This window comes from Leuciscus leuciscus (assembly GCF_965113295.1).
Source record: "Leuciscus leuciscus genome assembly, chromosome: 2".
Taxonomy (NCBI): domain Eukaryota; kingdom Metazoa; phylum Chordata; class Actinopteri; order Cypriniformes; family Leuciscidae; genus Leuciscus; species Leuciscus leuciscus.
The window spans coordinates 1,278,260-1,293,225 of NC_138726.1; the positions used below are offsets into that span (position 1 = coordinate 1,278,260).

General features: G+C 40.3%; 1 protein-coding gene across 41 annotated transcripts in view; it reads left to right on the forward strand.

The window, feature by feature from the left end:
- Positions 1–14,966, forward strand: part of ank2b (ankyrin 2b, neuronal) — a 191,860-nt gene that overhangs the window by 143,022 nt on the left and 33,872 nt on the right. For 31 of the 41 annotated variants that reach the window (XM_082160841.1, XM_082160835.1, XM_082160844.1 and 28 more), the window contains 8 exons: positions 2,910–3,051; positions 4,317–4,404; positions 5,580–5,683; positions 6,019–6,054; positions 7,947–8,171; positions 13,034–13,132; positions 14,100–14,254; positions 14,489–14,700. In XM_082160841.1, the coding sequence (XP_082016967.1) occupies positions 2,910–3,051; positions 4,317–4,404; positions 5,580–5,683; positions 6,019–6,054; positions 7,947–8,171; positions 13,034–13,132; positions 14,100–14,254; positions 14,489–14,700 (1,061 nt within the window). The remainder of the gene's footprint in view (positions 1–2,909; positions 3,052–4,316; positions 4,405–5,579; positions 5,684–6,018; positions 6,055–7,946; positions 8,172–13,033; positions 13,133–14,099; positions 14,255–14,488; positions 14,701–14,966) is intronic. The other 10 variants (XM_082160848.1, XM_082160868.1, XM_082160863.1 and 7 more) reach the window with 3 other exon arrangements.

Consider the following 14,966-nt stretch of genomic DNA (forward strand, 5'->3'; position numbering starts at 1 on the left):
ACACCGTATCAGCACTAATACCCCCGCCATCCTCAGAATCACCCAATAACTCAGCCTGGTAAGCCTGCATTATGGACATTGTATGTAAACACGCTGCAGCTTGACCGGCGGCGGCATAAGCTTTATGAACCAGGGAAGATGTAACTTTTACTGGCTTGGATGGAAGTGCAGGAGCCTTCAGAGAAGATGCCGTTGCTGGAGAGAGATAGCTCGCGAGCGTCTCTTCCACCCTCGGCATCTCCCCATAACCATGCTCTTTATAATTGTGAATGGATGAATAGTGTGATGTTTGTGCAGTATACACTCGATATGACACTGGTTTCCCCCACGATCTCGACACCTCAGTGTGGAGATCGGGGAAAAACGGAAGGCTTCTGCACTGAGGCTGTGCACGAGATGGCAGGAAACGTTCGTCGAGCTTGCTTTTCGAACGAGCGCCCTGCCTATCTTCTGGCCACTCAATAGATAATCGTTCGACAGCTCTAGTGATAACATCAAGCAATTCTTCAAACGCATAATACTGAGGTGGCGAATCCTCAGACTCAGCGTCAATACTAACAACGTCCAACTCCTCAGAGCTGGACAATTGCAGTATTGGTGCCTCCATCGGGGGGGAAGAAACCGCAACGCGTGCTTCCACACCCTGATGAGAGGCACTGGATCTATCAGAAGGAGGCTGAGATAAGGCAGAGCCCGTCTCAACATCCACTGATAGATCCATTTGCGAACCCCAGGTCTGTGATTGCCGCCGTGCCTCGGCAGCGGCGGGACCAGAGCCCTGGGGAACGCGATCGGGATCGGATCACGATCGCGGGATCGCGATCGTGAACCGAGCCAAGCGGGATCGGAGCGAACGCAATGGAAGCGCGTCGCAATGCACACAGTCACCACCCTCGAGTGCTGACTGGGCATGCTCCTCACCCAAACAAACAACACAAAGAGTGTGAGTATCACCTCCCGTTAAATAACGCGGGCAGGGATGGACACACACTCTAAACTGCTGCTTGCTCGCCATACTGAATATATATATATATGTGATATAGACAGACAACACCAAATATACAGACAGATTTCACACAGAGCGCAACTGAAGACTCAGAAAGCTTTCGTTTTCTGTTTTGGGCCGGCTTTTATAGTTTCCTGGTACGTGACGTCACCCGCCTCTGACGTTCCGCCACACCATTGGACTGATTTTACATGTGCTTCAAGACGTCATCACGCAAAGCGTTCCCATAGCGTCAGTTTTCGACGCAACGGGAGTTCCCTTGAAAGGGAACTGCTTTAGTTACTTTTTATGGAAAGTAATACCTTGTTACTTCTGAGTTACTTTTTTTCACCTGGGCTGGGCTTGTTTGTTTTTATAACAAAATATTTTTTTGTCACATGTTAAGCCCAATATAAGGACCTTTCACACCAGAAGTGAAATGAATAATCCTCAGACTGAAGGAAATGCATATTTACTCCTGTACAGTAGAGGGCGCCGCTCAAACAAACCTTTCAGCTGTGAACGCAGAAGAAGAATAAAGTTCAACACTCTTACTTCAGCAATGAAAACAAAAGAATGAAACACAAATCTGTGTCTGATGTTTATCTAAAGTCATTGTTAACCAAGACATTGGTTGATAAAGTGAGATTAAATGCATAAAGTATATTTGTGTTATTTAACATTTTTAGTTTTGTTAATACTTTACTTTTATATTTTCTGTTTTAATTTGAAAGTTTTTTTTTGTTTTGTTGTTTCTTTTTTTTCTTGATCTTTTTCTTTTCTTAAAAAAAATATGTCTGTACAGTTTTGATTACATTTTAGTTTTAGCTACCTCAACTTAATTTTTTTCCCCATTGTTCCACACTCTAGGCAGCCAATATGCAACCGAAAGCCAAACGCCAGTGTCGGTCTACAGTATGTCTTGCATTAATCGTCAGCTCATTAACTCACAGCACACGCTAGAGACGCTGCCCCCGCTGGCCAGACTCCACAACTGCTTCATTAGCTTATCCTCCACTTTAATGCGCTAGAACTGCTGCACTGGACACTAGATGCTGTGGGACTAAACCATAGAGGCTTTGCTGATATCTTAAAGGTTCAGTGTGTAATATTTAGGAGGATCTGTTGACAGAAATACAATATCATACACATAACTATGTTTTCGGCGGGTGGTAGTGGCGCAATGGATAAGACACATGCCTTTGGTGTGAGAGACCCGGGTTCGAATCCACTGTGAGACACCAATGTGTCCCTGAGCAAGACACTTAACCCCTAGTTGCTCCAGAGGCTGCGACCTCTGACATATATAGCAATTGTAAGTCGCTTTGGATAAGAGCGTCAGATAAATGTAAATGTAAATAAAGACCTTATTTAATGAAGCGTTATGTTTTTTTAGCTTAGAATGAGCATTTCTCTCTACACACACCGCGGGTCCGCTTACATCCACATGTTTCTACGGTGGCCCTGAGTGGACAAACGCGTTTCCTCACTATGTTGTTCTTCATGATAAGAAGCGAGCTAAAGGCAGCGAATAAAACACTGACACAAAGATGAACAAGTAACAATAATATTCACAATAACACCGTTTTACTGAATAATTAAGTAAACATAATTTCTTAATTTATCTTTGTAAAAAGCCTACTCTCTGCTGTCTCAGACGACAACATCACTTCCTGTCGGCCACCGTAACTTCTGTTGGTTGCAATTCACAACCTCACCACTAGATGCCACTAAAGTTTACACACTGCACCTTTAACAAGTGTAAATGGAAAAAACGGAGAATCTCTTTGCGTTTATGTGTGCGTTTATGATGCTTCTCAGGTGTTTTCTCTCAAGGTCTCTCATGTTTTTGAACCAGTGACTCATTTATATTGAAAATGCTTGTCAAAGCGTTACAGTAATAAGATGGTGTGTGTGTCATCAGGTGATGACACCATGACGGGTGACGGTGGAGAATATCTGAGAGCTGAGGATTTGAGAGAGTTAGGGGACGACTCTCTGCCTGGCCAATACCTGGACGGCATGAACTACCTGCGCTTCAGTTTAGAAGGAGGCCGATCCGACAGGTACGTTAGTTTGGAGACTTGATATTAAACATGTTGAATTTTCACTAAGCGTACCACGTCAGATCACCTACAGTTCCTTGTACATTCAATCCTGCATTTATTCAGACACCTTCAACATTTCTCACATTATCACAGTTTATATTCGCTATAATTTAGAAAGTGGTAATAAAATATGACTCAGAGTTATCAAATCAGTTGATATTTCACTGGTTTTGTCCATCCTTCTGTTAGTCTGTCTCACAGATGAATTATGTTGAATATCTGTCAGCTGTTAAAGGAACACGCCGACTTTTTGGGACGTTAGCTTATTCACCGTATCCCCCAGAGTTAGATAAGTCCACACATACCCTTCTCATCTCCGTGCGTGCCGTAACTCTGTCTGACGCACCCACCGCTAGCCTAGCTTAGCACAAAGACTGGAGGTAAACGGCTCCAGCTATTAGTACACGCTGTTATGTATAGCTGTAATGTTGACTATACAAATTACAACATGTAAATAGGAAAATGTTGACGTTATTCTGTCACTTATTGGGAGCAGTATGCTAGCTGGAGCCGTTTACCTTCAGTCTTTGTGCTAAGCTAGGCTAGCGGTTGGTGCGTCAGACAGAGTTACGGCACGCACGGAGATGAGAAGGGTATGTGTGGACTTATCTAACTCTGGGGGACACAGTGAATAAGCTAAAGTCCCAAAAAGTCGCCGTGTTCCTTTAAATTTCACTACACAATTAGATAATACCAGTTTAGCTCAACCAATCACCAAGCAATGCTTCATTTTGTTCAGTCTGTGTGTAAAAAGAGCATTAGCAATTAAAGAAAAAACACTTCAGCAAAACATGATCAGGTCAAAGTCTCTGGATAATTTTTGGTCCCAAATTGTTATAAATGTCACTGGTAGTCACTGTATGAAGAATATTTGGGTATAATATGTCACAGTTTACTTTATTTTGCTCTCCTCACTTACATAAATGAACTATAGTGTCCTGCACACACTAGTAAAAACATATAAAAAATTATATCTGGTGTCTGTATAATATTTGGTTTGACTGTATCTCACGCTTTACATTTTAAATTGAAATGTATACATTTAATTGTATTCCACTTATTCTTCTTTGTGCTAACGCTGACATAGTCGATTACAAAGGTATGTGAGAAATCAGTATCAGTGAGTGTTTATGATGAGCCGGTGTTATAATTCTTATACAGTGTATTTTGGGAACTCTGGATGGATTCTGTAATGAATCAGTAATGATGGTGTTTTCCTTTAGTTTGGACAGGTCTTACACACCCACTCATCAAAGCTACTACCCTGCAAAGCATTATGGGATGGTGGAGGAAATGATGTACAGCCATCAGGTGAAGTTGAGAATTTTGAGTGTTTTCATATTAGGGCTTTATTATACAAATAATTGTCTTTAAAAGTCATAAAATTGAGTACAAAAGAAAGGAATTCAAAGTCATAAGTTGTGTCCCAAATGACGCACTATACACTATGTGCTCAACAGTGTAGTGTGTATGGTTTTGTCATTCACAGAGTCATTGAGTCTGAAGATGATTCATAAGTAAAGCTCATTAAAGACAGTCGAGTGCATGAAGTGTCCAACATTCCACACTTCGTTGTTTCCTTTAATTAAGAACATCATCCGAGTATTTAAATTACACATTTTCTATAAGTAATTGTCAGTGTGAACATAGAATAGTGCATGTGAATTGGGACGCACCTATAGTCATAGTATAACATAATGAAGAATTAAGCACTATGACTCAACGCTCAGTTAGAGCATTAACGAAAGTTATCACGAGCATTGTAATGTTTAAAGCAGATGTCTTAACAAATGTCAGTAGACCGGGAAGGTTTTAAAACGGGCAGTTCATTCATAAATACGTAAGATTGCTGTGGAAATACAGAAAGACAACGAGCGCAGCGCTGAAAAGGGGCGGGGCTTCATAAGCTCTATGACATAATGCTTAGTTAGAGCGTTATACTCTACCGTATCAGAGTTTCTAAAGCAATTTAACACACAGTGTCTATTTACACCAATTGCAGAGGCTATTTACACTGACTCTGCCCACCAGTGCCTGATTGGTCCAGACAAAATGACAGAAGAAACCTGTGATGTTCGTTTTTGACTCGAATTTGAATCCGCCTTTTACCAAACTCATTCTTCTCTCTTTTTCCATCGCAAATCAGCTCTTAGAAGAGTTTATTTTAAAGGAACACGCCGACCTTTTGGGACTTTAGCTTATTCACCGTATTCCCCAGAGTTAGATAAGTCCATACACACCCTCTTCATCTCCGCGCGTGCCGTAACTCTGTCTGACGCACTCACCGCTAGCCTAGCTTAGCACAAAGACTGGAGGTAAATGGCTCCAGCTAGCATACTGCTCCCAATAAGTGACAGAATAACGCCAACATTTTCCTATTCCTATAAAAATTAAGGAAGTATTCTGGCTTCTTGAACTCTGTGTTTCGTGTCTGTATCACACTGAGTTCTTGCCCAGTTTTAACAGAGATGCTTCTTCCACTCCAGGTGTCTTCTCTCGCGAGAGAAAATGAGCAGGACTCGTACAGACTGAGCTGGGACATGGAAAACTTGGACAATATTGCACTTTCCTCCAGTCCTGCTCATTCTGGGTATGAAAAACTCCTCTTTAAATCTCACATACAAATACTGAAGCTCTTCATATTTACAAAATCCACTTTCTTTATACATGTTACTGGTCTTATTGTGAACGATTCATCAGTTCTTTTAAATCACAGTTGAATATTTGTTCCTGGTATTGGCTAAGGTTTTTAACAAAATATGCATACATATTCTGCACAAATCTTTAACATCCAGAAACCTACAGTTTGACGGCCTTGCAAATGCAAAGTTGCTATATGATCATTACTGTAAGTTCCTCTGTTTTTCAAACTTCATTCTCTCTTTCTGACTTTTCTCTCTGATGGATGGTATTTTTGGTCTTCAGCCGTTGTTCTCCATGTCATGACCATGACAATAGCAGGTGACTAGAGTGACGTGTCATTTGACCTCTGACCTCTGCTTCATTCAGTGTGCACAAGGGTCACTTCGTTTGGTGTCTTCTTGCTATGCCTCTTGGAATATTGCAATTTGTGATCAAATTCTATATGTAATATATATATATACCAGGCTTATGGCATTAACATATTTGACTTTTAGATTTAGGTGTAGAATCTTATAAAATAATATCTAAAAATTATAGGACCCTAAAGATGCCAAAAGGCACTGCAAGTTTGAAGTCATCTGAATGTTGTTCTTCATTTCACAAACTCATCTTGGAGACTAACACAATATTTGTTGTTTATTTTTCTTTCTTTTTTAATGTTTCAAAACTCATCTAGTATGATGTGATATTCCTCCATTATCATAATATTATTATCATCATCCTCATCATCCAGCCATTAGTTATTGTTTAGCATTACTATGATTTCTCACTCACTTAGCACTTAGGTGAGATCAGACTTAGCAAATAATAGAACAACAAATAACAAACTATATAACAAAATAAATTATTAATTGAAAATTGTATTAACTACCACTTAAGTATATGTTTAAGATCAGGATAATTTGTGTCTTTACTTAAGCTGTATAATTACTGAAATAGAAATATGCACATTACCATATCAGTGCACCAGCATAAGAAGCAGTTGCATAAGTATTTTCAGTATTGTAATTACTGTGCAACATTTACATTATATTCACATTAGAATTACATGAACATGACACTTTTTTCCATGCATGTTGTGTGTCCGGGGTTGTATCTCTAAACCATATTTCCAGACAATCTGTGCAGGTGTTGTGTGTGTGTTTGCATGAAAATCAAACTGTGATATGTGTTGTTTTGATGATGTTGATGCATTTGAATATCCAGTGTGATATTATGGGTATTCATATGCATGTATGGCTCTACCACACATACAGTTGTCTAAATTTGCATACACAATAGACAACAAAATGTACAATACTGATATTTTGACAGCATCTAATATTTAAATTATTTACAAATGAACAACCTTATTGACATACACGTTTACGAATGCTTATTTATAAATATTGAATTCATGGAATTAATAATTTGATACTATGTATTTATGATCGTGGAGATTATAGTATTTTTCAGTTGCATTTGTTTTATGTAGTTGACTCGTTTACATTAACTTGATTCAAATGATTACACAATGTAAAACCTTAAAATTAACTTCTCTTCTGTTATATTTTATCCATTACTTATCACGTAATATATATTTTGTTTGCCGTGGGATACAAAATACCTTTTCTCAATATACTGTGACTTTAAAAAATGACTATAAATACACCAAAAAACGAAACATAAAATGATCATAAAAATAATCTGTATTATTAAGGGATAAACCAAGGCACAGGTGGGACTAATAAGAAACCATAGAAACCAAGGACACAGGGACTAAACAGGCAAAGAATCTAAATTCAAAGAACCAAAACACAGACTTTCAAAAGTTTTATGTGTATGTTGTCGTGTAAACAGCCACTTAGTTACTGCTTTTTGACATTTTAGTCACAATTAAATTATAATGATTAGATTACATGTATCTGTCTGTTCAGTGTTGTCAATTAAGCGACTCTATCACTAGATTTCTTGCACACCCCTTTATTGACTTATTTTCAAAAAAAGCAACTATTGACAAATCTAGTGACTTTTTGGACTTTCTAACATGTAGCGAGCCACTATAGCAAATATGTAAATTAGAACAGCTCTATTGAACATTCAGCTATAGCATTAAAACAGTATGTGAACACGTGGTGATTCCATGACATGCATTTTTTTTTACTCTTCCTTAATCTTAAGATGGTATCACTTTTTCAAATGCATTTTAACTTTGTGCATCCTCAATGCAGCTTCTTAGTCAGCTTCATGGTGGACGCCCGAGGCGGTGCCATGCGAGGATGTCGTCACAATGGTCTACGGCTTCTCATTCCACCGCGGAAGTGCAGCGCCCCGACTCGAGTCACATGTAGACTGGTCAAAAGACACCGACTGGCGAGCATGCCCCCCATGGTCGAGGGAGACGGTCTAGCTAGCAGGCTGATCGAGGTTGGACCCTCTGGAGCTCAGTTCCTTGGGTAAGCAGCCGTTGGTATGAGTTTATCTGGACAGTGAAATCTGGACAGAAAGTATGCTTTCAGAGCCTCATCACAATTTAAACTCATGATGAACATATTGATCTTTTTTTATATTGAAAATGTGAATTATTGACTTTTCGTCAATGGACAATGCTGGAGTAGTTCGTTGCTCTGGATTACACTGGAATAATTCTTGTGTACAAGTATAAACCTGTACCAAATCCGTCCATTTATATATGAAGGGACTGTCTGACTTACATGTTAAACCACCCATCATACTTTGCTAGTTTTAAGTGACATTTCAGGCTGGGTAATTTACCTAATCAAAAGTGGGATTTCAGCAAACATGCTAGAATCATCAATTCTAACGATACCCCTCAAACAGAGTTAATGGATATATATTTAAAGGGGCTATATGTAGAATTCTGAACATGATTCAAAACTTAGATATACTCACGTCACGGCGAAGTCTTGCTTAGAAATAAAAAGAAGTTGGAAATACCTTTGCAGTGATTTACTGTTTCCAAACAGTTTTAGTTTCATGTGTCACTGAACTGAAGACAAGCTCTCGGGAGTTTAAACATCACATCATTTTGATTTACGAGGCAAAAATGTTCTGAGTCCTTCACATAAAAATCAGTCAACAGGTTTTCATAGGCGACCTAGGAAGTCGTGGAAGGTCTTTCGGTAAAGCTGTTCACACATTAGCAATAGAAAGTGATTACTACATGTAAAATGCTTACATATAGCCCCTTTAAAGCCATGAACTTTGTAAACTTTTGTTAGATTTAGTGAACTGTAAAGTCCCATACCTTGTAATAAGATCACTGTTTCCCTCAAGCATATCTTATTGTGATAATATGTTTGTTTTTTCTGGTTAATGTATACAATTCCTCTTTTAATTAAACAAACAAAATGTTATGTAAGAATGGTGTGTAGGGACAATTGAAGTGAAGCGTACTGCTGAAACGCACTCAGATTTACAAGGATTGGGATACAAGGTGAAGTACAGGAGAGCTCCCGTAGCAGATCTAGACAGGAGGAGGAGTAAAGAAAACCCTCATGGCACATAGTACTGAGTTGGACCAGGTCAGGAAGGAAATATATATATATATATATATATATATATATAGGAAAGAGAGATTGATTAGCCAGCTTAAAAGAACAAATCAGAGACCCGGGACTATGCAAAAGTTTTACTGACAGGGGTGCAACGGGCCACAGTCCTGCAGAGTTTATCATCAACCCTAATCCAGCCTGATTCTGCTCATCAAGTGTGTTGGAGCTGGGTTACAGCAAAACTCTGCAGGACTGTGGCCTTCCAGGAGCGGAGTTTTACACCACTGGTTTACGGTGTAAAATAACACTTTTTTTTACCTCTAACATTGCTTTAATGGAGTAATGTACGTTTGTCTACGTTTGTTCTTTGCTGCCTTTATTACTCACCTCCTGTCAAAATGACTGATGCTGCTTCTGCTTTTCTGTATCTAACAAGGCTGTACCACCTGTTTTTTTTGGCTTAATGGCTTGCAGGGAAGTTCATTGCAACCTCAAAAAAGAACCCTTCTTAAATTGATTTAATATGTTTTTCCCTTTCTGACTAACAGTTGATGAATGGTAATCTACATAAAGTCCTTATAGTGCAAGTCCATGGCTGTGTACAAAATCACCCCTATATATGGTGCACTATTTGAGGTGGACAGCCCTTTGTAGTGGTGTCTGAAACCATATTGGACATTATCGAGTGCACTCATTCAATCCCATAATGCACCCCAATAGCGAGTGTACAACTGATGTAAAATCAGCGGTTATCTACTTATGAATAGCCATGCACAGTGAACGTTCCAATGAATGAAATTTGACCAACACTGTGGAAATTCAAGACACATTCGCCCTTGGAGTCGCAATGGAGCCTGAGCAGCATCTATGTATTTTGTGAAGGTAGGAGGTGCTAAGGTCAGGATAAAAGGATGAACCCTGAATTGGTCAACTTTGCCCCCAAATGCAAACCTGAGGAACTTTCTGTGTTCCAGAGTGAAGTTCAGCAGCATGTACTGTAAATCCCTTTATTGAGCGTTATCCCCCGTTCTTTGTTGTTGTCATAAAATTGGAGCAACCAACCATAGTGCTCCGACTTCAGTTGAAATGAGGTGGGCAGCACCAAAATGCTCTTCTTTAAGGTTCAAATAACCCAACAAGGCATATTCTGCAGAAGTCACCTAATGAGGTGAGAGAGGTGTTTAATGGCTGAAGCCTGAATATGAGGGCTTTGGTTCACTAAAGGCGGGCGTACACGGTGCAAGTTCGGATACTCGGGAGGTCGTGAGATGTGTGTGTGTGAAACGCTCGATGGTGTTTTAAGCCCCCAATGGCTCCTTAGAGGCAGCTAACCCTACCCTCAACCTTAAACCTACCCATCCCCTCGCTGCCTGGAAGGCGCCGTTGGGGGCTTAAAACACCAAACACCGTGTGAGACAGTGTATGTGCAGTATAGCCCCATTGATCTAGCCTGTGACGTGGTTGTGTATGATTTGGCAATAGGGGACAGCCTATACGCTGGTGAAAATCAGGCCGACTTAAACATGTTTAAAAATTATCTGGAGGTCGGGAGGAGCTCATCTCGGCTCGTAATTCCTCTCACACGCTGCGAGCCGCGACCATGCGAGCATCACCGATTTCTCCCGAGTGAAAAAAATCATCTGCAAGCTCGTAAAACAGCACAAATCACACCGTGTACGCCCGCCTTAAGTGACCACTGAGGCCCATATTAGGCTATAACATTGCCTGACATTGAGCAGATCGAAAAATATCCATGTCGCCAATAAGCCCGTGAGATATGAGGGGCATAGAATCATTCTGTCCCTTATTCTGCTACAGACCTTCCTGAACAGGACCCTGAAATCTCAAAAACTGAAGAAAACAGTCGACTGGCACACCCTGCTGTAACCACGACAGTTGTGAGAACCAAGGCTCAACTCATGTGCTCATGGACATCGTTATGCAGAGCACGAATAGAAAAACTGCCGTTTAAAATGCACAGTTGGACTGTTCTCGCCCCGAAACACGTAATGGGAGAATGTACAATGTAACTCCAAAATGAGCCGCCCAACATGCACCATTGGGGCACGGCCTGTTATAACCACAGTGTTGTAGTCGTGTGATCCAAGGCACAAACCGTGTTCTCTGAAAGGGTTACTCCACCCATTTTTTTCATCATTTACTCACCCTCATAGTTTCTTTCTTCAGATCTACACAAAGAAAGATTTTTTGAAAAATAGTCCATCTCTGTGAGTCCATATAATGCGTTGGATGGAACCCTCAAAGTTGACACATCAAAAACCATACAAAGCAAACATGATGGTAATCCAATACAACACCTTGTATTTCCACTTTCCATTCTGTCACCTGATGGAGTTTGAGTCTGTATTGTATAAAGCGCTATATAAATTAAGTCGACTTGACTTGACTGACGTCTACATAAAGTATAAATTCATGAATGTGTGTATGACAGTTGATCGGAAGCGATGGATTATAGTTTAAAAAGTTTCACATTTTCTCACACACACCTGTTGTGAAGAAGACATTGATTCATCAGCTGGGGTTTCTTTGTTTGGCTCTTTGAACACTGGGGGTCCCTGACACTTGCATTACATTGACTCATGGAGATTGATAATTCTTCAAAAAGTCTTTATTTATCTACATCCGAAAAAAGAAAGTCACATTCCAGATGGCAATATAGTATCGACCCAGACCCGGGCCACATCTGGTACATGTGCATTCCACGCGGCCCAGATGTGGGCAAGATCTGGGCCGACACTATGTTGCTGTCTGGAATACATACATCTGGGAATGATTTAAATTTTTGGGTAGAGTATCGCTTGAAGGCGTCGGAGCACGAGCGAGAAAACTGTTGTTCAAATGCACAGTTGAACTGCTGTCGTTCGAAACGCTGAATGTGGTAGAACTGACAGAGCAGAATTGCAAGGTCAGTGAGGAAACAAGGCAGACATGTGGTCAGCAGTCTGATGGAGTTCCTCAATTTATCCTCTCCCAAATGGCAGAGTTGATGTGTACTTGTAGTCATGAGTGTCCATCATTTCCACAAGACTGCAGAGTGTCTTGTCTGTCAATTTAGGTTTCAGAAGTGTGCTCACAAGCACCACCTCTGAAGCTCATGTGTGCCATTTGGGACAGGGTTATAGACTCAATTTTGGATATGAAAGAAATCAAATTCAGCCATTTTTTCCTGATTTACTAAATGAACACAAGGAATGATATATAATCAGTTTTATTTACATGCAAAAGCATAATCTAGTAATAAACCTAATGCCATCTGGAGACGAACATTTATGATTTGATGATGCAAACAAATAGTTGAATAATGTTGTCGTTAATTTATTAAAACAGACTATTTCAGTTCAACTGTTTTACAGAACGAACGAGCCAATTCTATTGACATTTTTATTGATGATGTTTAAATGATTTTTCTGTTTTAACACTCATGAATCATGACACAAGGACCCAGAGAGCAACATAGTGTCAGCCCAGATCCGGCCCAGATCTGGTACACGTGGATTCCACACGGATGTGGGCCGGATCTGGGCTGACACTATGTTGCTTTCCGGAGAGTTGGCATGGAACTGACTTTTAGCGTAGACTTTAGAAAACTAAACAGGGAAAATCATCTTTTTTTAAAAGGGTAATTCACTCTTACTTGCTACTTACAAAGATAAATTTAAACCCTTCCAGGGTTTTTGTTGTTTTTCTCTCCCATTTGTTTCAAGAAAAGTTCTTCTAAATAAAACAAACTCGACAATATGCCACCTATGCTCTCTTTTCCCACTGCTGCTATTGGATGACAGTAAGCTCCACCTCCCCACTGCCCCGCCCCCTCTGAATGAGGGCGAGAGTTTGGTTAGCCGCATTCTGCAACTGGGCCCGCCAGGGACAAAATTTCTGGGGTAGGAGTGACACATGAATCAACCAATGGATGCCAGTCCCACACCCCACTTTCTCCTTTCTCACTATCTTCCTTTTAATTGTATTGCATTGGTTGTATTCTGCTTTCATTGTAAAGTGGCTCTGTTTAGTCGTCAGTGGTACCATACAGTAGATGAACCCTAGTGTCATTTTTATTTTCCATTTTAGCCTTGATTACTCATGATTCTTTCCAAACTTGTTGAAGTTAATCAACAGATTGTGATTATACTTCTATACTTTGCCATCAAAAGGTCACAGGTTTGGGAAATTCATGACCAAAACATAGTATTTCTAGTGATTTGTCAGAAGTGTGTTATTCTGAATCATCAATCTGTGTTTCCTTTAGCTCCTTTAGGTGACTGTTTGTACCCAGTTGTTTGTGCTCGTCTTGTTTTTGAATTGTTTTGCCATTTGCTGTGCTACTTTAGTTGAAGCATGAATTTCTGTGGCTGTGTGCATTTTTTAGGTATGAACATAACATTGTGCATATTGTTATGGTGTTTGTGAAAGTTTTCATTTATTTAGTCCATACCATATCCACTAGAATTTTAATCAAAAGTATCAAGGCTTGGTAGATCTGGGCATATCAATGCGCTTCAGCACTGAAGTTAAAGTAAATGAAAACCAAGTCCAGTTACTTTTGATAAACTTTTCAAATACGCAACTGTAAAACACATTATTTATTTATACATGATATAGACTTTATTGTATCCAGTTGTTGCTAATCTTAGCAGTTACCATTACTGAACAAGAAACAAATAAATAAAATGAGAAATTTCTGATTCCCATTTCTGTATATTATACTATTCCATTATACTAGAACAATAAGCCTCTCAAGACTGTTTGTGACAGTGATTTAAAGCAAAATGTATTAGCCTAATTGTACTGTAGGAAAAAATTGTAGACATTCGTATGAATAACGTTCTTGTAATTCCTGCCGGGTCTCAGGCCTGTGATTGTGGAGATCCCTCACTTTGCGGCTCTGAGAGGGAAGGAGAGGGAGCTGGTGATCTTACGCAGTGAAACTGGAGAGAGCTGGAAAGAGCATCATTGCGAGTACACAGAAGAAGAGCTCAACCAGATCCTCAACGGCATGGACGAGGGTGAGGAAAAAACACATGATCAAATACAACCCAGACAGCAACATGGTGTCGGCCCAGATCCGGCCCACATCAGGGCCGGTGGAATCCGCGTGTACCAGATGTGGGCCGGATCTGGGCAGACACTATTTTGCTGTCTGGGAAATTATAACCTCCCATTGCAGAGATTTGTTTCCACTATTGAATAAATATAAGAAATGGACAGACGCTGTACAGTATATCCATCTTAAATTTCAGGGCTGGACCCACCGGAAGAGTTGGAGAGGAAGCGCATCTGTCGCATTATCACTCGAGACTTTCCACAGTATTTTGCTGTGGTTTCACGGATTAAACAGGACAGTAATCTCATTGGTCCAGAAGGTGGAGTTCTGAGCAGCACAGTGGTTCCTCAAGTACAGGCCGTCTTCCCAGAGGGAGCGCTCACTAAGCGCATCCGTGTCGGCCTGCAGGTAGCACAACTGTTTTTGCAGAGGAAAACATGGAATGTAGAATCAGTGCTTTACTGTGGAATTCAGTGCTTTCACATGCATTTTGTTACCCTGGAAATCCAGAGTTCTCGCGAGAGCACAAGTTGAATTTGCTCAGCGAGTTTACTCTGGCGTCGAGTAATGATGCTCATTAAATATGCCCTTGTATCCGAGCTGCACCAATCACATCGGGGTTATCTGATATAGGCGGGCCAGAGGTGAGATAAACAGATGACGACAGCGCTGCG